This window comes from Triturus cristatus, chromosome 2_2, assembly GCF_964204655.1.
Source record: "Triturus cristatus chromosome 2_2, aTriCri1.1, whole genome shotgun sequence".
In the NCBI taxonomy this organism is placed as follows: domain Eukaryota; kingdom Metazoa; phylum Chordata; class Amphibia; order Caudata; family Salamandridae; genus Triturus; species Triturus cristatus.
In genome coordinates, this window is record NC_140582.1 from 915,777,682 (window position 1) to 915,802,761 (window position 25,080).

A 25,080-nucleotide genomic window follows, 5' to 3' on the forward strand; every position below is an offset into this window, starting at 1 on the left:
AGCAATGCACTGGATGCACTGTATGGATGAATGAATAAATGAATGTATAAATGAACTTGGAAGAATGTCCCAGCGCTAATAATTAGAAGGTTAGAAGAACAGTCGCACTAAGATGCCTGCCAACTAAGATGCGAAAAGGTGGGCTTTAACAGCCTTATGAAAAGGCAACACCTGAGGAATCCTACAAAGCGAGAAGCTGGAGCTGGTTCCACACACTGCCAGCTAACACTGTAAAATAGCAGCCTCCACATCTTGCTCGATGAAATATGGGGATGGTGACTAGCAAGGCAGAGGTGGAGTGCCAGTTTCTTTGAGGCATATAGTGCTAGAGTCTAGAAAACAGATACTGCTGGCCCTCTTGATGGAAGGCCAGATAAAGGATGATCAGAGCTTGAAACAGAATCCTCTACTTCGCTGGAAGCCAATGTAGCTCCTGCAGATGAAGAAAGATATGGCCTCTCTATAAAAAACCAAGGATCAGGCGGGCAGTCACATTTTGCACTATATGGAGTTTGTTGATCATCCTATCAGAAAGACTGAGATACAGCCCATGCACCACGTTTTAACGAGACGTGGTAGGCAAGAGATCCAGAGATTTCTGTAGTGATTTCAAGAGGGAGAAGCCAGAGTCCACAACAGAATAAATTTGTGGAATAAAAGACAATTTATCATCTATATTTACTCCTGACTTCTTCACTGAAGAAGCAGGCTTCGGAGGGGTTGGCAGATCCTGGGGCCAGCAGTTAACTAACCATTCCTATTTTATTTTGCCAGACAAGAGGATCTCGGTTTTGTCCCCACTGCATAGCAAATGGTTCTCCCTCAGCCAACGCAGGGTGTCTGTGAGGCCAATTTCAGTGCCTGCACTGAAAAAGTGGAAGAGGCATCTACTGTTAGAAGAAGCTGTATCTCATCGCATATGAAATATTTCCAAAGACAAAAGATTCAATCAACTTGCTGAGAGGAACTATGTAAATATTAAATGTCATAGTACTAAGCGAGGATACCTAGGAGCTCTAAATGACAATATGTTTGATGCTGATTGGTAGGGGCCAGCGATAGATCTACTTCTCTTTCTTCAAGGAATGCTTTGAGCCATCCCCAAGCCTTATCGCAGATACCAACCTCCAAAAGACTTTGTAGTAGGATACATGGGAGACCACATAAAACACCGCAGACAAATCCAACAGGATGAGAACAGCACTATACCTTTTATCCAGTGTGAGTTCAAACATTTCTGTGATCTTAAGAAGAGATGTCTCAGTACTATGGCCTTAGCGAAAGCCGGACTACATATAGTGCAGAAGAGAGTTGCTTCCAAATATGCTGTCAGCTGAATATTAACTAATGATTCTAACATTTTGGAAGCAGCAGGCAGAAGGAATATCAGATGGAAGTTAGCCAAAATGTCTGGATTAGCAGAGGGATTTGTTTTAGCAAAGGGACTACTTTCACTCTTTTCCAACCACAAGGAATGTAAGCTGAAGACACTGAGCTGTGAAAATGTTGCTGAAACATTGGTGCAACCACTTCACCCACCATGGCAGAAGGACATGGATCACCCGAGGAGCCTGATTTACAAAGGGAGAGTCTGAGAAATTAGTTCCAGAGGAAAAGGACCAAACTGAGTCACATAACAGGCTGTTGTATTAGACTGCTGAGACAGCATACTCTTAGAGCAAGAAACTGCTTCCAAAGCAATGCTGCCAAATCTATCGGCCAGAGGCACAGACAAAGAAAAATGAAAAGGTATTTAAACAATCTTGTCCTCAAAAAATGCTGAAGGGGTGACTGTATTCCAAGCTTGGTATTCAAATCCATGTTTCCTGCCCAAATCATGGACACTAGTCATAGACCCAGCTGAAAGGTATGAGATAATGATTCAACCAACTTCACTCCAACTAAAAAAACTGTCCCCTCTATCTGTCAATACTGCCATATGCACGATAAAGTTCCCCAAAACTGTGCAATTGCAACATCGCAATGCTAGCTCTGAAGCACCCTTCTCGCAGGATATCAAGAAATCAGAGAAATTTCTAGGGGGGGTTGATAAACCAATAGACAAAAAAAAGGAGATATTAGTTGAAAGGGAACTACAAAATCCCAAACGCTCCGCTCACTTCAGGCTGTTAACTTATGAGAATTTCTGTGTACGAGTTATGTAATCAGGCATATATTACTTTTTCCTGATGACGATCCTGTATTATAAATGGACAAAAACGTTGTTGACCTAAAAACACTCTGATCCTACAAATTTGTTTATATGACTCTTGGGTGCAGTAGTGTTTTGTTCTGCAAATAGGTGACCTTTAATGTGTATATAATTGATGGACACAATGTTCTTTGCCTGTTTGCTCCGTGGTTTTAACACTTGTTGAGGATTACTCCGGTGGGGATTATTTTCTGTATTTTATTGGTAAATTGAGAATAAAATGTTTGCTATACATTCAATTGGATAAATCTGGGCATTATTCTTTTTCCCTAGAGTATTGGTTCTTATCTATTTACTTAGGGGCTTTGGGATTCTGGCCACTTCACCACTGCTAACCAGTGCTAAAGTGCATATGTTCTATACTTTAAACATGGTAACATTGGCTTATCCACAATTGGCATATTTAATTTACTTATAAGTCCCTAGTAAAGTGCACTATATGTGCCTAGGGCCTGTAAATTAAATGCTACTAGTGGGCATGCAGCACGGTTTGTGCCACCCACTCAGTAGCCCTTTAAACATGGCTCAGGCCTGCCACTGCAGAGCCTGTGTGTGCAGTTTAAAACTGCCTTTCGACCGGGTAAGTTAACCTACTTGCCAGGCCCAAACCTTCCTTTTTATTACACGTAATTCACCCCTAAGGTAGATCTAGGTAGCCCCATCAACAGGGTGCAGTGTATTTAAAAAGTAGGTCATGCACTTTTACATTTTACATGTCCTGGTAGTGAAATACTCTCAAGTTTATTTTTCACTACTGCAAGGCCTATCTCTCCAACCTGTTTTTTTTTTTTTACAGAGTTTTATATATAGCTAGAACTTGACCCGAAGGTATTGGGTATCAGACCGCTTTACACGAGCACCAGTTGTGTTACATGCAGACACATTTATTTTTGTTAGGCATGAGGAGATTAAGTGATTTGTCCAGAATCACAGGATGTTCAGCATCATTGCCGAGACTCGAACCCGGTTTCCCAGATTCGAGTTCGACCGCCCTAGCCAGTAGGCCAACTCCTCTCCCCTTGGGTTCGCCTCAAACACTTTTTAAGTCTAATTTCAAATTGGGATCAGATAGAAATTTGGGGTTTGGTGTCTCTGCGGTCTCAATATAAAATCACAACTGATGGAGGAGATGGATTTTAAATTGTAAGTCTGAAAATGCCACTTTTAGAAAGTTGCCATTTTCTTATTTTAACCATTCTGTGCCTCTGCTTTTCTTTGAATACACATCTGGGGTTGGTGACAGCTGGGCTTTTGTGCATTCCCTCAGACAGTCACACAAAGGGAACTGGTGTGTGTCATTTGCATTCTGATGGCCCATCACCTGATGAGTCTTCCTGAGGAGGATTGGGCGGGAGGAGGTGACACTTGCACCTGAATAGGGCTGTGCCTGCCCCCACAGAAAGAGCTGCGTACCCCCTGTAGTGTGTCTGGAGCCAGGGCAAGAAAGGCAGGGACCTTGTGATCTTTAAAGGCCTCTTTGATGTCTCCCCCTCTTCAAAGGCACATTTGGGATTAAGTACTGGACCCCTGGCACCACCAAATCAGACCTCTATTGGAACCAAGGACATTCTACCTGGAAGAAGAGCTGCTGTGCTGTAGCAGGGACTGCACTTTGCTACCTGCATTGCTGTGTTGGGCTGCTGCCTGCTGATTGTTGTGCTACAGGAGGGACTGCCACTTTCCAACTTGCTCTGCTGTTTTGGCCTGTTGCCTGCTGCGTCTTGCCTGGGAGGGACTGGACCTGCTCTTTACATCCTTGAACCCAAGATTCTTCAAGGGCTTGCCTCCTGTTTTCTGAAGTCTCAGGGACACAAAAGACTTCTTGCAACTTTGATGCTGAACTGTGCCATCTGTCTGGGGTCTCAGAAATGGGGTCTGCAGCTGTTTTCCTGGAAAACCGGCACATCAACCTGACTGCGTGAGAAAAATCAACGCATCGCTCTTCAACGCCGTGCTGAATTGACGACGACCCGGATGCAGACTGTGAGGCTCAACAGTAACGCAGCACCGATCAAAGGTCATATCTGTGCAGCTCGATGATGACGCAGCGCCGATCTGTTGACATTGTCTGCGAGGCTCTACGATGACGCAGTGGCCCGACTGCGTGAATCAGAACCGACGCATCAGGTTCTCAACGTCGACGCTTTGCTCCATACAAGATACTTTTTCAGTGGACCCTGTGTAGGTTCTGTAGCTGGCCTGCCCTCCATCGTGGTCAGCCTGAACTTCGGATTTCTACCAGTCCCTTGCAATCTCAAGTTACCTTTTGACCGCTAGTGATTTCAAAGCACTGTTTTCACATTTAATCTTTAAAAATTCAAATTTCGAGTTCTACGTATTGAATTTTTGTCGTTTTGGTCTTGCTTTACTCAGATAAATAATCTCTTTATTTATTAATTTGAGGTTTTATAGAGCGCGAACGTGACCCGTTAGGGTATTAGAGCGCTTTAGAGGGATAACACGTTACGTACTGGTTAGGCACAGGCAAAACACAAGGATGGAGAGTAGGGAATTGACTACATTAGAACAAAGCCAGAGTTATATACAATAATCAGTACAGTACCATAATGAGCAGAGCAACAAGTCTGCGATAAAAAGAGAAAACCAGCAATTGTATAAGAGGGGAGATATGATAGCAAAAAGGCAGAGAAAACCAGCAGAACATTTGAAGGAGTGAGAATTGGTACACGGAAAGGGCCAATCAGTACGGGAAATTATACACAGAAACAAAAGCCATGACAAAAGGCGGTATGCATGACAAGAAGAGTTATTGGAGTAATTTGCTCATTAGGAAGGTTTTCGCTTCCTTTTTGAAGATTGACAGAGAAAGTATTCTTCTGATGGAGGATGGTAGTGAGTTCCAGGTTCTTGGTGCAGCCCCAGAAAACGCTCGGTTATATGTTTTTTCCTTGCGGAAGCGGGGTGGCTGGAGCCAGGTCTACGGCGCTACAGTGGAATCGACTTTCTTATGGTCTAAAGGCAGCTGCCTCTCTATCCACATTCAGGAAATCGTTGAAAATGAAGCCTCTCATCAAACTGATGGCGAGGATGTCGCCTTACGGCTAGAGCGGTCGACCTCGAAGCTGGGGAACCAGGTTCTGAGTCTTGACATGCTCTCCATGCCACTGGAATCAAGCTATCCTGGTTGAAGAGGGGGGAAACCCCGAAACCGGTCCTAGGATATTTGTTTTCAGTCCATGGAGGACCTTGCCTGGTAGTTCGGGCTGGACTGTTCCCATAGGGCACAGGGTCAAGACTGATTTGCATATGGCTGGGTCCAAACTGGAATGGCCTGGTGCGCAAAAAAACGATGGATTTAGGCCCAGATCTCTGTACTGGGGTGAATGTATGACATTGTTCTGCATTCTGTCCATCAATAGTTCTTTTGCTGTGTGAGTCTCAAGCACAGCATCACCGAAGTCCATGACGCACCGCTCCGACTCCGATGCAACGCCTACTTCACCGCTGTGGATTTGACGCAGCTTAACTTGACTTTCGACGCATCACCAACGCATAGTCTCTGGGTGCCAATTTAATCACCGACAGCACTGCAGTAAGGAACTGAGGTATTGTGCCTTGAAACGATGCATCACCTCTCCATCGCCACACATCGCCACTGGGCATTAGTGACTCAAAGAACTCTGCACTGACTTAAGGAACGGACGCATCATTGCCTACAGGGACGCATCACCTCCTATGAAAAACGCACTGTCCCCAAGCTCCAACATGCCAACAAACTGCATAGCAGTAAGGAACAACACATCACCTTCCTTTTCGATGCCTCACCTTCCCTACGCCACGCATGGTTCGTGAATTTTAACACATCTAAGGTACATTGTCCTGGTCAAGCGCAACCATTGATTTCTAAAGAACTGTAAATGTATTTACCTTTGACAATTCATATCTTGCCCTTGGCTCTCTCACAAGCCCTCTGTGGTCCGTGTGCTACCCCTGCCTCTCCCACCTGCCCCTCGTTGTTCATTGCTGCCCTTGTCCCTCTCACCAGCCCTCTGTGGTCCGTGTGCTACCCCTGCCTCTCCCACCAGTCCCTCGTTATTCATGTGCTGCCCTTGGCTCTCTCACCAGCCCTCTGTGGTCCGTGTGCTACCCCTGCCTCTCCCACCTGTCCCTCGTTGTTCATGTGCTGCCCTTGGCCCTCTCACCAGCCCTCTGTGGTCCGTGTGCTACCCCTGCCTCTCCCACCTGTCCCTCGTTGTTCATTGCTGCCCTTGTCCCTCTCACCAGCGCTCTGTGGTCCGTGTGCTACTAGAGAGCATCACTGGTGTTAAGATTTGTAGGGGTGCACCATATTCACTGTTAGTCAGCACCCGTATATAACTCAAGAGTGTTTAGAATTATCATAGAAATATATTCGTTGATATAGAAATGAAGAAATGTAATCAGCCCTCGAAAGAAATAGTGGCCATCAGTTATTGTGAAATGTATTTGTATTACGTTTAATGTTTAAGCTCTGCAATGATGCGATGTATTAAGCAATTGTAGATCATGTTAAAAAGTTAGAATGTAGTTTGCTCTCGTATAAGTATGCTGAAATAATGATTGTAACGCGTTTTATTTTGCAAGGCCTAATTGTCTATGTAAAGGAGAAGGCCTCTCCGTTCCTTATTTTAGCTTCGCTTATTAGGCTGACAGGGCTTTTAGTAAAGCTTAAATTGCAGTGAAATGTAGAACTTCATGATGTGTGGGTTTTTCCGTTCCCTGTTTCTATTGCAGGTGCAAGGACATTTAGCTCGTTAGTTAGAATAAGTCTTTGTTGTAGGAGTCGAGACAGAAGGAGTAGACTGGAGGGGAGTGAATTGGAATGTGAAATCGCAACTCCTGGTACGGAAGGAGCCTGGGACCCAAGGTCGAATAAATGAACAAAGAAAGATAAAAAAGTCTGGATGGAAAATCACAGAAGGAAGACCTGCTTGAAGGGGTGTGCTGAAGGGCGTGTACCAAGTTTTTGGGGTTTCGTATTAGGGACAGTGCCCCGTGGGTTGGGCAGACGAGACTTAGGAGGGAGGCTAGAAGGAGCACCATAGATTGAGCTCTCATTAAGTGAAGACTTCTCAGGAAGTTTCACTGCTGACACCTTTTTACGCTTTGCTCACCTGAAAGGGAATGTTATGTAGGGATGTCACTTTAGAATAGAGTAGGGACAGAAATGCTTTAATTCATGACTTTGAAATTTGACATCACGATAGCCATTTTGTACCTGATGCTTTTAGAAGCTGTAATCCTTTTTATCTTTAGTCGAATGCGGATACTTCGTAGAGTAGCATTTGTGTTAGTTCCCATTTATCTTGTGTGCCTTGTATTGAGGTGCCTTTATATTCAGATGTTTTTGCTGATAATAAAAGGTCAACTTCCCAGACTTTGAGTCATCCTTTATGAGTAATGTCAAGTTGCGGTAAATATGTTCTGATAATTGTGTTTCTTCCCTCTACGCTATTAAGCAAGTAAAAAGATCCTGGCGACCAGAGTGGGTTCTTGTAGATAATTGGGTAGAAATGAGAATCCGGCTTTACCAGTTGGTAGCAGAAACGGATGGTTTATTTCTGGTAGCGAGGGAAGATTTAGACTAGGATAAGTGATCCTCGAGGCCCATAAATGTTAAGTGACGGTGAATCATCAGAAGGTGGGCAGCAGACGACCCGGCGGACGGACATTGATGGCGAGTAGCAGTGCGAAAGAAAGCAGCAGTTCGAGGAGTGAGTATGAATAGGATGCGACGTAGTAGATTGCGGTGTTGATTTGTGTGAGATGTCTTGCGGAGTTGGTGTGAATGTTGAGTGATTGTGAGATCAGGCTGTGAGCGCGCGCAGCCCAGGAAAGTCTAAGGCGATGAGAAGCCTAAGCGATTGGGTGTAGAATACACCCGTGGTAGATTTTGTTGACCACCCAAAGGGGATCGTGAGGTACCATCGATCACCTGGACCGAGATAGGGGGAGCGAATGTGTGAGTGTATGACAACCTGACGCTGGTTGTGGGTTGTTGTGTGTGGATTTGAGTATCTGTAAGCTATCAGAGGCGATCTGTCTGCCCGGACGGGGACAAATAGTTGCCAACCGAGGTCGACAATTTTGAGAGACTGTGGACGGACAGTCAGAGGCTGTGGACGGACAGCCAGAGAAGTAACTTGTTTGGGACAAACAGTTATTTCAGTGTATGGATGGGACGAATGCAAGAGTACGTAGTGAGTTGAGAACAGGGAGAACGGCTGCGAGTGGGGAGAGAAGTGACGTCAAGAGGTGTCGGGCTGCGATAGGTTGGTTGGTGTGCGAGACGTTGTCATTGGTGGACAGTTACCAGGAAGTAAACAGAAAATTGTACGCGTTCAGAATTGGCTATTATGAAATGTTTTAAGGTTTTCTGAGAGTTGAGCAGAGGTGATGAACATGTGGTTACTCGTGAGGGAGAAGATGCCCCTCCCGAGGATACGCCAGCACACTACATGGCAAGAAATGTGGGGTTGCATACTATAATTTGGCTTGAGAATTGGCACAAATTGACCCAAAGTGAAGGAGAGTTAGCTTTCCCGAGGTATGGCTCATTCAGGTTAGCAGTGTTGTATCAGCTGAAGTCTGTGATGGCAGCTTTGCGACCTTTGCCAAGGCCAACACAATTTGAAGCACTACATGCGTGGATTAGAGCAGCGCATGATAAGACGAGAGATAGACACCAGGAAAGGATGAAAAAGTCGATCAGGGCTTTTCAGGATGCCAGATGGGATGCAGCAGAGAAAAGATGGAGAGTACAGGCAATAGAGGGACACAAACTGTACCCCTTGTTAGTACAACCTGACAACATAAAAGAAAAGTCGAAAGAGGAGGAAGAGGACAGTGATACGGATGACAGCTTATTGGAAAGGTTGTTGTCCGAGAGACCACCTCCGTATAACCCGGAGGCCTCAGAGGGAAACGAGACAAAGGAAGAAGAGAGTAGGGGAGCACTACCCCGTTCAGAAGTAAGGGTGGAAGGAAAGATCTCGATAGGAACCGAGAATACGAGGAATAAGTCTGTAACTAGCTTTGGGGTTGAAAGAGGTGTGAAGTTACCGGATGCTTTGAAAATACCGGTTATTATCGGACCTATTGAGTCGATGTATGAACTTGAGCCAGAGAAGGTGGAAAGCTCAGAGCAGTCAGAGGTAGGGGTGAGGAGTGTGGTCGAAGAAAGTGGGTCGGTGAGGAGAATGGAGCAGACTCCGAAGCCTGTAGAATGGAGTACGCCGCTGCCAGCTACAGCCGACTCCTCGGGAGGACAGAGAGAGTCGAGACCTGGTAGATCAAGATCTTTAGCTGAGTCAAGATCAGACTTGAGGATGTGGACGCCACCAGTGAGAACCCAAAGTCAGGGCGTGTTGGAAGCAGAAAGGGAACGAGGGACGGTTGTAAATCGTTCTGTTCCTATGGGTATGTCAGGAGAGAGTAGGCCACAGGAACGAGAATGTGGGTACGATGAAAGAGATGGTGCAGGTTGTCGAGAAGTCCTGAGAGGGAGGATGCTTGATGTCGTAAGACTAAAGGCAGAATTGGACGAGATAATATGTGGAAATTTACACCTTGAGAGAATGTTAACGTACGAACAGGATGAATTACTCTTTGTAGCGAAAGATGTGACTCGCAAAGCGAGGACAGCACATGAGAAATTGTCAGAGCTGGCAAAGAGATATGGGGTGGACTTGTCGAACACTAAAGCATTGCAAGGAAATCACAGGTTACAGTACAGTGAGCAGGAATTGGAAGAGAAAAGAGTCATTGGATTGAGAACCCATGTCAAAGATCTAATCATAGCAATGAGGGCATGGATTATGCTTGATAAATGGGAAGAAAGGTGGTCAAAGAAGAAAAGCTCCAGGGGTGTAGTGGGAGAGACGCCACCTCCGGGTGGAGGCATAACAGAGATAGGGAACTTCCCTTTACGGGAGGTACAGAATGGAGGGTACGTTCATGTACCTTGGAGTAGGGGTGATTTGGCTGCCTTTACGAATGATTTTCCCCGTTTGAGGGAAAAGCCTGTGGAGTGGTATAAGCAAGTTGATCGCTTTGTCAAAATTTCGAAAGTACTGTGGATTGATTTGAACACTTTGTTTGACATCGTGGTTCCGGGTGATCTGTGGTCGGCATGTAAAATTGCGGTTGAGTGGCCGGTCTCGGAGCCTGACAGGAACCCGATTACAAATGGTCCGTCGCCGATAGTGATGAAAAAGTTCGAACAGGTAATCACATGGTTGAAGTCGAAAATCTCACCTCAAGACATTGACTGGGTGAAGATAGACAGGACAGTGCAAGAGCCTAAGGAGAAAGTGCATGAGTTTTACGAGAGGCTTTTGCAAGCTTTTAAACAGTATAGTGGCTTGGATGCGTTGGATACCAAAGACATGGGACAGTTTGTTTCTAAATTTGTGTTGGGGTTGAGGCCAGAGGTTAGCCTCATGATACAGCAGCATTTGATTTGTTGGCAGAACAAGCCACTGGATGAGATTCTACTGTATGCTAGATACTGTAGCGATGAGATAGAATCTAAGCACAGGAAATTGAAAGACAATTTGCTATTGGTACAGATGCAGACAGCCCAGGGACAGCCTAACGGGGGAACCTTGGGAAGAAGGCAGGGAAATTATCATGGAGGAGCACAGAATGCCAAGGGACAGGGAAGGCCAAGGGGAGTAGACCCTAGGACAGGAATAGATGTGGCGATATTGAAAAAGACCACAGCTTGTCATCTTTGTCATCAGATTGGACACTGGAGACGCGAGTGTCCTTTGAACCCGTTGAACCAAATGCAGCAAGAAGGGGAAGATAGCTCAGGTCCCTGTGGCGGAGACAGTCCCTACAGTGACGCGACCTAGGATGACAAAAGGGGGGACAGGTGCTCCGCAGGTGCAGGTTCCCCAACCGCCCAGGATACCAAATATGCAGCAGGGAGCTCGGACCTATGTGCAGATGCCCCTGTTCGAAGTGAATGGGGAAGATGACCCAGATCTAGTGGCGAGACCCTGCTGGGAAAGAGAGGATGATTGTACGCTCGGAGCTGTCAGGTAGATCAGAAGGGGGCTTTTGTGGAAGCTGAGATTGATGGTCACCCTACGACCTGTTTGGTTGATACGGGAGCCACGCCATCGACTGTAAGATCTGCAGCGGTTCCGGACCTACCCCTTTCTGGACAAATGTTCCAAGTTATTGGTGTGGCAAATAAGAAACTGACTAGCCCACTGACGGAACCCATACCCATCAGGATAGGAAATTTCAGGGATCAACACCAGTTTGTGGTGTGCGATTCTAGCCCAGTCTGCTTGTTAGGAAGAGACCTATTGTGCAAGCTTAACTGTACTATCTACTGTACCCCGAAGGGAGTGGAAGTGCAGACGAGGGACGATGATGCGACCTTTAAGGTTGCGAATCAACGTTGGTGTGTGGAAATGTATCCAGCGCTAACGGTGGACGAACTCCCATTCGACTTGAGGGATTTCGTGTCAGTTGATGTATGGGACCTCAGTGGTGAAGAGATTGGACTAGTTAAAGGAGTAGTTCCAGTGAAAATTCAGGTCAAACCAAACGCAGAATACCCGAGAACACCCCAGTATAAGTTATCACCTGAAACTATTGAGGGAATTAGACCTGTAATCGAGTCTATGATTAAGCAGGGAATTTTGAGAGAGATCATGGGTAGCCCATGTAATTCGATTGGGATTACAGAAACCCAGCGGAAAATTCAGGATAGTGCAAGATTTGCGAAAAATCAACGAGATAGTTGTCCCATGTTGTCCCGTGGTACCGAATCCATCAGTGATCCTGTTCCAAATCCCATGTGAAGCGGAATGGTTCACAGTGGTCGATCTGTGTCAAGCCTTTTTCTCGATCCCTCTGCATGAGGAGAGCCAATTTCTTTTTGCGTTTCGGCTGGAAAATCGTGTGTTAACATGGTGTCGTATCCCACAGGGATATACTGAGAGCCCGTCTATTTTCAATCAGATTTTGAAAAGGAACTTCGAAGGTCTGGTGCTTCCACAGGAGTCTGTCCTTGTGCAGTACATTGATGATCTGCTTGTGGCGTCAAATACTGAAGACGCCTGCAGGATCGATACGGTAGCGTTGTTGAACTACCTGGCGGAGAATGGGCATAAGGTGTCTCCGAATAAATTACAGTACTGCCTAAGTGAAGTACAGTATTTGGGTCACCGGATTGAAAAAGGTAAAAGGAAGGTGTCGCCAGATCGTATAGAGGCTATTTTGAAAATGCCTGTTCCGACTACCCAGAGGGAAGTTCGAATGTTTTTGGGAATGGTTGGTTATTGTCGCCAATGGATCCCAAACTTTTCCTTTGAAGCGAAGCCCTTACAGCGACTGAGGCGCAAGGATGTGAGTGATCCGGTACCTTGGGATGAAGACTGTTTAAGGTCATTTTTGAGACTGAGAGAGGCCTTGTGTTGCGCCCCAGCTTTGGGGATGGCAGACTATAACAAGGCGTTCGCACTATTCTTGTGAAAAGGAAGGTTGCGCATTGGCAGTGTTAACTCAAGTTCATGGGAATGTCCGTAGACCAGTCGCCTACTTTTCGGCTACTTTAGATCCAGTAGCCTCTGCGTTGCCCGGATGTCTCAGATCCGTTGCTGCAACAGGTGTCAGTATCGAAAGATGTGAGAGCATTGTAATGGGTCACCCGCTTACTGTGCATGTACCACATTCTGTTGAACTGTTGATGACCAGGACTAAAACACAGCACCTCACGAACAATAGGTTGACGTGTTATGAACAAGTCATCCTTCCAGCAGAGAATGTAACTTTGAAGAGGTGTTCTGTTTTGAATCCTGTCACATTGTTACCCACCCCAAATGTAGATGATGAAGATTGTGAGGATCATGATTGTCTCGATGTGACTGAATTGTGCACCAAACCTAGAACTGACATTGTCGATGAACCACTTCCAGAGTCAGATGAAATCTTCTTTGTGGACGGTTCATGTTTGAGAGACAGTGCTGATCAGTTGAGAGCAGCGTTTGCTGTATGTACCATCACTGGAGTGGTTGAAGCCGCTTGCCTAGAAGGGGTATACTCCACGCAGGTGGCTGAGCTTATTGCCTTGACTCGTGCCTGTTTGGCCGCTGACAAGATCCGTATAACGAGTTATACGGATAGTCAGTATGGGTTTGGTGTCGTTCACGACTTCCGACAACTATGGTCCCAGAGAGGGTTCATGACGTCATCTGGGTCACCCATCAGAAATGGGGATTATGTGAGACAATTGTTGGAAGCGTTGCAATGTCCAGATGAAGTTGCTGTTGTAAAGTGTGCTGCTCACACGAAGGGAAATGATTTTGTGTCACTAGGTAATAACTATGCAGATGAGGTTGCTCGATTTTGTGCAGAACAGGGATGTAATTTCACGAAAAGACATATTGAGGGAAGCCAAGAGAGAACCGACTTCAGTGTGATGCTAGCCATGGCTGATACATGGGAAGAGCTAAAACAGCTGCAGGACGAAGTGAGTGACCAGGAACGGGATAGCTGGGTGCTAGCTGGATGTGAGAAAGGAGATGTGGATGTTTGGGTTTCCAATGATGGGAGAGCTGTGTTACCGGAGTGTCTGTTGAACCCAATAGCAAGACTAATACATGGTGCTGTACATCTTGGTAGAGATGCGATGGTACGAGTGTTTCGCCAAACATGGTATAATACGAAGTTTAGAGCAGTGGCCGAAGCTGTATGCCAGAGGTGTGTCACTTGTCAACAAATGAATGTAGGGAAGAGAACAGCCGTGACAATGAGTCATATAGGGAGATCAGGTGGGCCTTTCAACAGGATGCAGTTGGATTTCATTGAGATGCCGAAGTGTTATGGGTTGAGGTACATATTAGTCATAGTATGTGTCTTTTCGAGATGGGTGGAGGCTTACCCAACACGTAGATGTGACACACTAACTGTAGCTAAGTTACTGCTGAGGGAGCTTATTCCGAGGTTCGGTTTCCCAACCTCTCTTGAATCAGAGAAGAGGAACGCATTTCCACAGTGAAATCATGAAATTGCTTTGTGCTGCCTTTAATGTAGATCAAAGGTTGCACTGAAGTTACCGACCTGAGGCTTCTGGGATTGTGGAACAAGTTAATGGGACATTGAAGGCCCGGATGGCAAAAGTGTGCTCTTCGACTTCTCTGAAGTGGCCAGACGCATTGCCTTTGGTTCTCATGAGTCTCCGGAGTGTGCCTGATAGGAGAACTGGATTGTCACCCCATGAGATCCTCATGGGGAGAGCGATGCGTGTGCCAGCAATACCTGCCTCTGCTTTGATTAATATCACTGATGATGTAATTCTCGACTACTGTAAAGGCCTGGCTGATGTGGTCCGTTCTGTGTCCCAGCAGGTGCAGGCAGTAGCTGTTCCAGCCGCAAGTGACCTGTGCCCAGACTTGTGCCCAGGCGACTGGGTCTTGGTGCGCAAACACGTGAGGAAGAGTTGCTTGGATGTTCGGTGGCGTGGGCCCTACCAAGTCATCCTGGTCACGAACACGGCAGCGAAGTGTGGGGGATTGCCGAACTGGGTGCATGCCTCCCATACCCGTAAAGTCCCAGCACCCTTGGAAGATACAGCCCCTCTCGTGAACGAAAACCCAGCTGAGGTGGCAGAGCCATCTGAGAGGGCAAGTCAAGCTATAAGGGTGGCTGACACAGCTGGTTGTGCACTAGACCGAGCCGAATGGGGATGTCAGAGTAACTCTGAATCGGGAACGGAGGAAGGAGAAGTTGCAGTGGGCGGCATTCAGTCAAATTCTGCCGAAGGAAAGAGCAGTGCACAGGGTATCCGAAGGGAGAGCAGTGGTGTCACAGAAGCAGAGAGAGTTTGGCCTGTGAGACAGAAACGGGTAAACTTGAGATTGGCACCAGGAAGAGATCTTGCCCCAGTATCTGAAGTGACAGAGTCAGAGCAGAGTGACGAAGATCAAGCCCCGGATGCTCTGAGAAGATCGAGGAGAACAAGAGTGCCGTGTCAAAGGTACGCCTCGCCAGAGTGGACATACGTAGTGACAGATGCCAGGTTTGCAGAATACGGGGAGGCTGAGATCGATCACACTGGTCAGCAGTTATCCGACTCCGAAAGTGGAAGTGCTGCTGAAGATTCCAGGATTGGAGATCGAGGGGATATTGACCATCAATATTCCGGATCCACCGCTTCTGAGTAACGTCCGTGGTCTGATCTTGGATACTTTGGCTTTCCCGACCTTTGCTGTTATTCCCGCTACCCAAGAGCTGAAAAATCTCAAACTTGAAATCTTACAGGGGGTCCTAGAGCTGTTGGGACCGGCAATTATTTTGGACTAATGATGAACTTTGTTGAGTATAAGCTCGAAAAGAAGATAACCTAGACCCGAGTGGAAGAAGAATAAATTTAGGGACTTTCCCATTGGAGATACCGAAAAAGGGTTAAGGAAGCCTTTTCTGAACCAAGTAAATAAGGAACTGAAATTTTGTTAGGGAACACTAGCTACAGAGGACGATTGCTTTGGGTTGAGACGCAGGTCTGGATGAGGAGGAGACTCTCGCCCATTGTCATTGAACTGGACTTTGAGCACAGTGGGAAGATGGCTGAAGTTGGAAATTCTTACCGTAAAGCCAAATTAGTGATAGGTACACTTTTAGGGGTAGTGATAGTCGCTATTTTTGCAGTAGTTATAGCATCTTATGTAGTGGCACACAAGCAGGAGGAGGAGGTTCAGGGGACACCTACACCTACCACTTCCATTAAAAAGGGGGATGCAATAGGGGACCGAAGAGCTTCGATGCTAGAAGAGAGTCGAATGTTTCATATAGATCTGTCTAGAGGCGATTTCAAACTTAACGCTTATGCGAAGCTGTTGTATGAGTACGTTGATGCGATGGATACGAAGGATTGCTATGTGTGTATGCAGCTGCCTGCTTCCGTAGATGAGGGTATTAGATACCATCACCTTCCCTTGAAATATGGGATTTCTTGCAGTTTATTGCTTAGTCTGTTTTATGAAAGGAAACAGTTCGAGTATTATTTTTCTAATTATGATACAGTGCTTCCGGATGTACCGGCATTTAAGCATTTGAATAAGTATGATTATTATAAGTCAGAAGAAAGACTTCGGACTTATTTCATACCGACTACAAGTTTAGATACAGCTTATGCGCATAGACATAATCTGACGTGTTCGTTATCAGACACCGAAAAGAAATTTATTGGTCAAGTTGAAGACAGGTTTAGAAAACTAACTCAGAACCAAGATGGAGGAAAGAAGTCAGTAGATTGGACTGATGAGGAAAAATTACATAAGTCAAAAGGAAGTTATGGACCCATAGCTTTAGACCATGTACAGAAGGGGAATTTGTGTGTGGCTCGTCCTCAGTCTGATAAGGACAAAACCTGGGTTGGACATAGTACGTGTGATCATACCTTTACGATGGAAGACTCATCTAGGAATTTCTTGCAAGGCCCGGTACAAGTGATTCCGACAGTGTATTATGTATGCGGAAGGAATGCGTACGTGAGATTGCCTGCGCAGGGGTATGGTACTTGTTATCTGGCTGTTATTTTCCCGAAGATATATCATGCAGAAGATTTGAATTTGCTGGAGACTGGACAGCATTCTAGAGTGCGGAGAGCTGCAAGTGCAGGAGTAGTGATTGGTGATATTTTTGGAGCAATGATACCCAGTTTGGGCGTGGTCTTGAATGATGTGAAAATACGAAAGTTAGCAACAGTGGTTGATGAGTTGTCAATGAACACGGCGAAATCATTGCTGTTGGTGGATGGAGAGATGTTATCGATAAGAACGATGGTTTTGCAAAATCGTCTTGCATTAGACATATTATTGGCAAAAGAGGGCGGAGTCTGTAAATTGTTGAAAGTTCAGGAATGTTGCACGTATATTCCAGACAATAGCAAGGAGTTGAGGAAATATATAGTTAACATTACTACGATTCACCAAGAGATTGCAAGTTTGGCGGAAGAGAATGTGTGGGAAAAGATTGGCAAGGGATTTGGGCACGTAGGAAACTGGTTTGCAGATTTGGGGAAAGGAGTTCTCGGATACGTGCTGAAGCCAATAATCATTGTGCTGGTTTGCGTGATTTGTTTGTGGGGACTTGTAATAGCGTTTAAGTGGTACAGAGGAAATAGGGCTGAGAGGACTCTCAGAGCGCATGAAAGACGAATGGCGCACATACAGGATTGTCAATATCAGGACCTTAAAAGAATGGAGGGTTTCCGACAGAGCAGGATGGCTACCACTTGAGTTTAGATGGATTTCGTCAGGATGAAATAAGATTGAGATGATGTGATGACAGTTGTCATCAAAGGGGGGAACTGAGAGAGCGTCACTGGTGTTAAGATTTGTAGGGGTGCACCATATTCACTGTTAGTCAGCACCCGTATATAACTCAAGAGTCTTTAGAATAATCATAGAAATATATTCGTTGATATAGAAATGAAGAAATGTAATCAGGCCTCGAAAGAAATAGTGGCCATCAGTTATTGTGAAATGTATTTGTATCACGTTTAATGTTTAAGCTCTGCAATGATGCGATGTATTAAGCAATTGTAGATCATGTTAAAAAGTTAGAATGTAGGTTGCTCTTGTATAAGTATGCTGAAATAATGATTGTAACGCGTTTTATTTTGCAAGGCCTAATTGTCTATGTAAAGGAGAAGGCCTCTCCGTTCCTTATATTAGCTTCACTTATTAGGCTGACAGGGCTTTTAGTAAAGCTTAAATTGCAGTGAAATGTAGAACTTCATGATGTGTGGGTTTTTCCGTTCCCTGTTTCTATTGCAGGTGCAAGGACATTTAGCTCGTTAGTTAGAATAAGTCTTTGTTGTAGGAGTCGAGACAGAAGGAGTAGACTGGAGGGGAGTGAATTGGAATGTGAAATCGCAACTCCTGCTACGGAAGGAGCCTGGGACCCAAGGTCGAATAAATGAACAAAGTAAGATGAAAAAGTCTGGATGGAAAATCACAGAAGGAAGACCTGCTTGAAGGGGTGTGCAGAAGGGCGTGTACCAAGTTTTTGGGGTTTCGTATTAGGGACAGTGCCCCGTGGGTTGGGCAGACGAGACTTAGGAGGAAGGCTAGAAGGAGCACCATAGATCGAGCTCTCATTAAGTGAAGACTTCTCGGGAAGTTTCACTGCTGACACCTTTTTACGCTTTGCTCACCTGAAAGGGAATGTTATGTAGGGATGTCACTTTAGAATAGAGTAGGGACAGAAATGCTTTAATTCATGACTTTGAAATTTGACATCACGATAGCCATTTTGTACCTGATGCTTTTAGAAGCTGTAATCCTTTTTATCTTTAGTCGAATGCGGATACTTCGTAGAGTAGCATTTGTGTTAGTTCCCATTTATCTTTTGTGCCTTGTATTGAGGTGCCTTTATATTCAGATGTTTTTGCTGATAATAAAAGGTCAACTTCCCAGACTTTGAGTCATCCTTTATGAGTAATGTCAAGTTGCGGTAAATATGTTCTGATAATTGTGTTTCTTCCCTCTATGCTATTAAGCAAGTAAAAAGATCCTGGTGACCAGAGTGGGTTCTTGTAGATAATTGGGTAGAAACGAGAATCCGGCTTTACCACTACCCCTGCCTCTCCCACCTGTCCCTCGTTATTCATGTGCTGCCCTTGGCCCTCTCACCAGCCCTCTGTGTTCCGTGTGCTACCCCTGCCTCTTCCCCCTCCCCTTAGTTGTCTATGTGCTGCCCCTGCCTCTACCCCCTCACCTTAGTTGTCTATGTGCTGCCCCTGCCACTCCTGCCTGCCCTGTGTTTTCTGTATGATGCCCTTATCCCTCTAGTCTACCCTCCATTGTCAAATAACAATGTCATGCAAGAGAATATCTTGTGTAAAACAAAGATACTTGCAGCATGTAAGACATGTTCTGCTTGAACCAGCCGTCTAGAGCTAAACATTACACAAAACTGCTAAAGCAAAACGTAAGGATCTTTTTCTATTTTCTCACCCTATTAAATTGGTAACTTTTTCGAGCATTATTAAATTTCATAGGGGTCTAAGTACTGCCTGGCTGAGATCAATCTGAAACTGATTTGGGGTTTTCAGATACGGATGGGAGAGATCTTATATTCTGCTACCTAATTATTAACGTAATATTTATTAGATAAGGTAACAATTTAAGCTGTATTTGCACACACTTGTTATCGAAGTACAACAGAATAATTACTTTTGTACAGACCTGCTGTTTTCAAAAACTCCTTGACGTCTTCTTTAAGGGACTCAATTTTAATGTCTGATCTGTGTAGGCTTAACTAGAATAAAAAAAAAAAGCACATGTTAAATACAATATTATTCAGAAACCGAGATAAACAACATGTATGCATGTTAATATCGGAACACACCGCTTACTTTGTAAAAATAAATGTTTCTTTTTCCCGAGAGGTTGGCATTCTCCAATGAGTGTTTTAATTTAGATTATAAATGAGTTATAACTCGATGGTGCAGACTATACAACGAATTTCTTTCTATTAAGTAAATTAAATTGAGCTTTTTAGGAGATAGCACGATGAACATCCTACCTGGCCAGTACAGGTAGTATCACCATTAAAAGGCAAGCATTGATGATATCAAGAACTCTTTCTGATCACCGAAAATGCAGGACAGACCAAGTGGCTTTGCCAATGTGTGTGTCTGTTGTGGGATGCAACTACTGACTGGGGGCAGAAAAGACCTGCTAAGCCTGCTTGCAGTCACTCTCATCAAGCAGATTTAGGTCTGGCTAGAGAACCGATATTGCTTCTGGTAGTATGTGAGTGATACTATAATGAGTGAGGAAGGGACACTGGTACAGCAAGACAGCTAGTATTTGAGTGGAGCAATTAAACTTCCAGTAGCGTGTGATTAGTAGGTTGTAAGGGATGTGGAAGTGCTGCCGCTATTTAGGAGGTTTTACTTTTTTATCATAGGAGCTTTAAAGCTTTCCTTTGCGTTTTGGTAGAGAACATGGCTGAGAATATGCTGTGTACTTATTGAGCGAGGATGAATCTTACTTTTGAAACATTGCTGCAGCAACCATTCCTAAGTGGGGTCCTCTTTCTCTGCATGTTACCCAAGACAATTCTCCGACCTTAATGAGGGTGCCCACAGGACGGGGACCGGGGATTCATTAATGGTGCATGCTGTCCTTTAATTTGCTTACAAATGCTTTGTCCAGTGATAGCTGCCCCGATTACCAACTCTCCTGGAAGGATTAGTCACCCACAGCATCTTTTGCATGACCCCTTCTGGTGTCATCAAGCACCTGTTACATTAGTGATCAGAGTCTCAGCATCTTCCCCTCCATCTCTTCGTTTTCGCCTATCCTTTGTTCAGGGGTTTGGTACCAGAATATTGTGGTCTAAATATGTCGTCTGACAAAAATATAGTGTCCTAAATATCATTTACAAAAGTATCACTTCATTCCAGTTAGTAAAAGAAACTGCACAATATTTAGTCTACAATACGTTCATCAGTTATTTGTTTATCAAAATTCTGGCATTCAACCCCTTTCTGGGACTATCTCTTCCTTCCTCACATCTCTTTGGCGTTGAACAATGTAAATCCTGTGCCCATTGAGATATTCCATACAGGTCCCAATGTAAATCCCCTCCTTATAATATTTGTCAAACAGTTCACAACCTAAAACCCCTTCCTACTGCAAACGTCAGAATTCACTATGTTAAATCCCTTGTTACTGTATCCCACAGGGCTACAGCAGGCGAAGCCCCTTCCATATTGCTTTTAGCAAGGAGCCTAGTTAATAATCCCTGTCTCAGTTATGAGAAATGGAGCTACTGTTAAGGCAACTACCCCAACTCCTACCAGGTCTAGAGATGCAGTAAGTGGAAAGATCAATAAAGCGCCTCTCTCTACGGATTTTAAACGTTTTGTGATTACATGAGCTCTTGCAAACAGATGCACTGCTAAGCCACACCTACAGAATGACATTCTGGCACATGCATCAAGCAAAAATCCAGTCGGTAAAATACCGAATCAGTAAAATCACCTGTTAGCGAGTGACAAAAACCGAATCCCAATGCATCAACCCAAATCGCAAGAAAATAAAGAATCGCAAAAAAAATACCGGAAAAATAACTAATCGCAAATAACAAATCCGCAAAAATACCGAATCGCAAATTACCAAAGTCGCAATCACCGAAATCACAAATTGCTCCCGGCAAGTGCCAATGGTTAATAACGAATCGCTACACAATGCAACAAAACTCGCAAATCCCGAAAATCCCAAAAATCGCTATTTTGCATGAGCAGATTAAGGGGAATCAGAACCTGGAGGTAAAGTAACAAAAAAAAAAAAAAAAATGTAAATTTTTTTCCACATGTGCAACAGATCGTACCAATCAGCAAACCCTTAAATGTGGGCCAGGAGACCCTGTTGGCTAGCACAAAATGGCAGCCCTCTACGTGCTTGCAAGGAGGATGCGAATCAATGCAGCAGGACAGCTCAGGAGAAGGGTACAGGAGAGAGTATTCCGAGTGTGCATCACCTTGCTGGGACAGAATGAGGACGAGGTGTATGAGAAGTATCGACTGAATCGTGCCATGATCATGCGCCTCATTGCAGACCTCGAACCACTCCTGCAGCACCAGACACATCGGACCAATGCAATCCCTGCGCACGTCCAGGTCCTCTGCAGCCTGCACCTACTGGCCTCAGGAAGTTTTCACGGGGTAATCGCCGTAGCCAGAGGCGTATCGCAAAGCGCACACTCACGCTTCTTCCAGAAATTCATAGATGCCATGCTGACAATGATCCACACCCACATCAGCTTCCCCACAACCCCACAGCTGTTGGACCGCAACAAACAGGCATTCTACCAGGTGGCCCATTTCCCCCATGTCATTGGATGCATCAACTGTACGCATATCCCCATCTGTCCACCCTCTGCCAATGAGTACATATTCCGGAACCGCAAGTCCTACCACTATCAACGTGCAGGTTGTGTGCGATGCCAAGCACATCATCACGGACCTAGTGGCACAATTTCCGGGGAGCACACACGACTCCTACATATTCCGACACAGTGGCATCCACAGGCGTCTACTCAACGGAGAATTTGGAGAGGGACTCCTGCTTGGTACGTACACATACCTCTTCCACACATGAGCACCACACATGTATGAACATCACCGTTGCTAAGTCTTTGCTTCTATCTTGTAGGTGACAGTGCATACGCCCTGCGGGAATATATACTCACCCCCTACCTCAATTCAGCATCACCACAGGAGCAACGATACAATGCGGCCCACATAAGCACAAGGAATGTAATCGAGAGGCCCTTTGGGATTCTGAAGAGTCACTTTAGAATCCTACATAAAACTGGCGGTGCCTTGCTATACAAACCTGATACCTGCTGCCGGATTGTAGCTGTATGTGCTATGCTGCACAACATTGCGACCAGAAGGGGGATACCCATAGAGGTGGATAGGAATCACGACTACCGGGATGACCAACCACCCGCCCAACACCGACAGGCACACGTCCCTAACACAGCAGAGGGCCATAGGAGGCAGACATACATCATGCGACATCATTTCTGAACCAGGTAAGAATGAAAGATGACAAATTATTGGTGGTGCTACTGTTTAATGCACAGGAGCACTGAGGCATGTGCGACCAAACAAGCAATAAAATAATATATCCCCAAATAAACTGTTACAACAAAAGGCCGTTTTTGTCACGGCTGTGCAGCGTCAAATTGGGGAGGACCATGGTTGCCCCACCACGGTCAAGTATGACTGTCAGTTAGTCTAGTGGCGCTTGCCACGAACGCCAAGCCTCCTCTCAGGTGTCTCCTCCACCTCACCACGGCCTGTCCCTGTGGAGCAACGGGAACTGCGCCGCCTGGTGCTGGCCTCTGCTACCGACACACTGCTCACACTTGAGGCAGCCTCACTGCCGTCCTCCCCTCCCAATGCTCCAGCACTGAATGTGCCGCTCTGCAGGTGTTCTACTGCAGCGGTGACCTGTCCTAGAGCCCTGGCTACATCCCTGCAAAAGTGTCCTAGGTCCACCTGCAGTGACACCGAGCGGCGTGCCAACACTGCGGTGCTGTTGCTCAGCCTGGTGATGGCCTTTGTAGAGGCTGCGGACCTGACTGAGTTCTGCCGGTGCCTCCTCCTCTCGCTCTCATGGCCTTCCCTCATGGCACGGGTGAGCTCATGTATGTCCTCCCTCAGGTTCCCATTGCCCTCTGCCACCACAGTGGTCATGTCCCTCACTGCCGCTGTCATGGCACGCACATCTTTTGCAAGGCGCGCTATGTTTGAGCTAATTGTAGCCATGTGTCTCCCCTGCAGGCGCTGGACACGCAGCATCCTTTCCTCAATGCCACCATTTGGGGAGATTGCAACGTCGCCTGAGGATTGTGAACTGCGCAGAGACCTGCGGGGCTGTCGGGGTCTGACACGTGCTGGTGGTGCAGCAGGCGGTGGGATGCTTCGCAGACTTTGGCCTGATGGTGTAGCAGGTGTTTGGCATGTTTCCACACCTGCATGGGTGGATCTTGTGACCTGCGCCTCCGATCTTTAGTTGCAGTTGTTGCGGCAGCAGGTGTTGCTGGTGCTGGTGGTGGTGGTGGGGGTGGGGGTGGTGGTGGTGGTGGTGGTGGTGGTGGAGGTGTGGTTGCTGGTGGAGGTGGTGAATGCGTATCTTGCGCGGTATCCACATCCAAATCGGCTGGTGTCTCCGAAATGATCAGCCGCCCGCTGTCGTCAGAATCCCCAGGAGATGCATCTGTGTGTGAAACAGTGCATGGTTAGTGGGATAGTTACACCTACGTAGTATTGTTAACATACATGTCCCTCTCTGATCCACTAAATAAACAGTCTATATCCAGCTTCTTCTGATGTGGTGATTTTTACATCTATTTTATCCTGTGCATGTACACCGGGCTGACTTGACTACAACTCCCATGATGCACTAGTGTTATGAGTAAAGTTGTGTGGGGCAAAGCTGCATGCACACTCTGAACGTGCTGCGATCTTGGGTATGGATTAACGCAATGCTGGGTATGGGCACAGGCATGCATCTTACCTTGGGCACTCGTGGCTGCGCCGGAGGTATCCATCTGGGTCACTCCCACGACGGCCTCAGGCTCGATGGTCCCTTCCACCAGCTCCTCCAGGTCAGTGTTAGCTTGCACTGTGGAAGGTCCGCCTCCCGTTCTGGGTGCCTCCCGGAGCCTCTCCGCAATCCACTCCTTCGCACGCTTCCTCAGGTCGTACCACCGCTTTTTAAGATCGTCAATGCTGCGGTTCGTCACTCCAACTGCATTTACCCTTTCTCGGATGCGCAGCCATATGCGCCGCTTCTCAGACTCGGGCACCTTTAGGGACAGCTTCCCAAACAGCCGATCGTGCTTGCTGCTCACCCCCTCTATCAGGTGCTCCAGCTCCCGGTCGGAAAACTTGCGTTTCCTCTTGCGTGCAGCTTCTGCGCTGGATGGTGCATCTTTCTCCATCCTGGTGAGGGTGGGGTCACAGTCCTGTCAGTGGTCAATCTGTGGGATCAGGCTTGCTCCTGTTGCTCCTCCTGTGTGCTCCTCTGGCGTGTGAATGAGGGTGGGGCAGCTGTACTTCCTGGTGGTGATGTCATCAGTACGTTCCCGAGCGACCCGTTTTATAGCGAAATCGCTATTACCGAATTCGCTAATACCGATTTCGGTAATTGCGATCTCGCTATTACCGATTTCGCTATTACCAATTTCGGTAATTGCTAATAGGTGTTTTCACTACTCGCTAATGTGTATTCGGTAAATAATAGCGATTTTTAAAGAATCGCTATTTTTCCGCGAATCTGTTGATGCATTCTGAAAAGCGATTCCTTAATTACGAT

General features: G+C 46.1%; 1 protein-coding gene across 1 annotated transcript in view; it reads right to left on the minus strand.

Moving 5' to 3' along the window:
* Nucleotides 1-25,080, minus strand: part of TBC1D19 (TBC1 domain family member 19) — a 1,311,239-nt gene that overhangs the window by 1,034,362 nt on the left and 251,797 nt on the right. Inside the window, exon 2 of the mRNA XM_085643323.1 lies at nucleotides 19,426-19,498. Coding sequence (XP_085499449.1) covers nucleotides 19,426-19,498 — 73 coding nt within the window. The remainder of the gene's footprint in view (nucleotides 1-19,425; nucleotides 19,499-25,080) is intronic.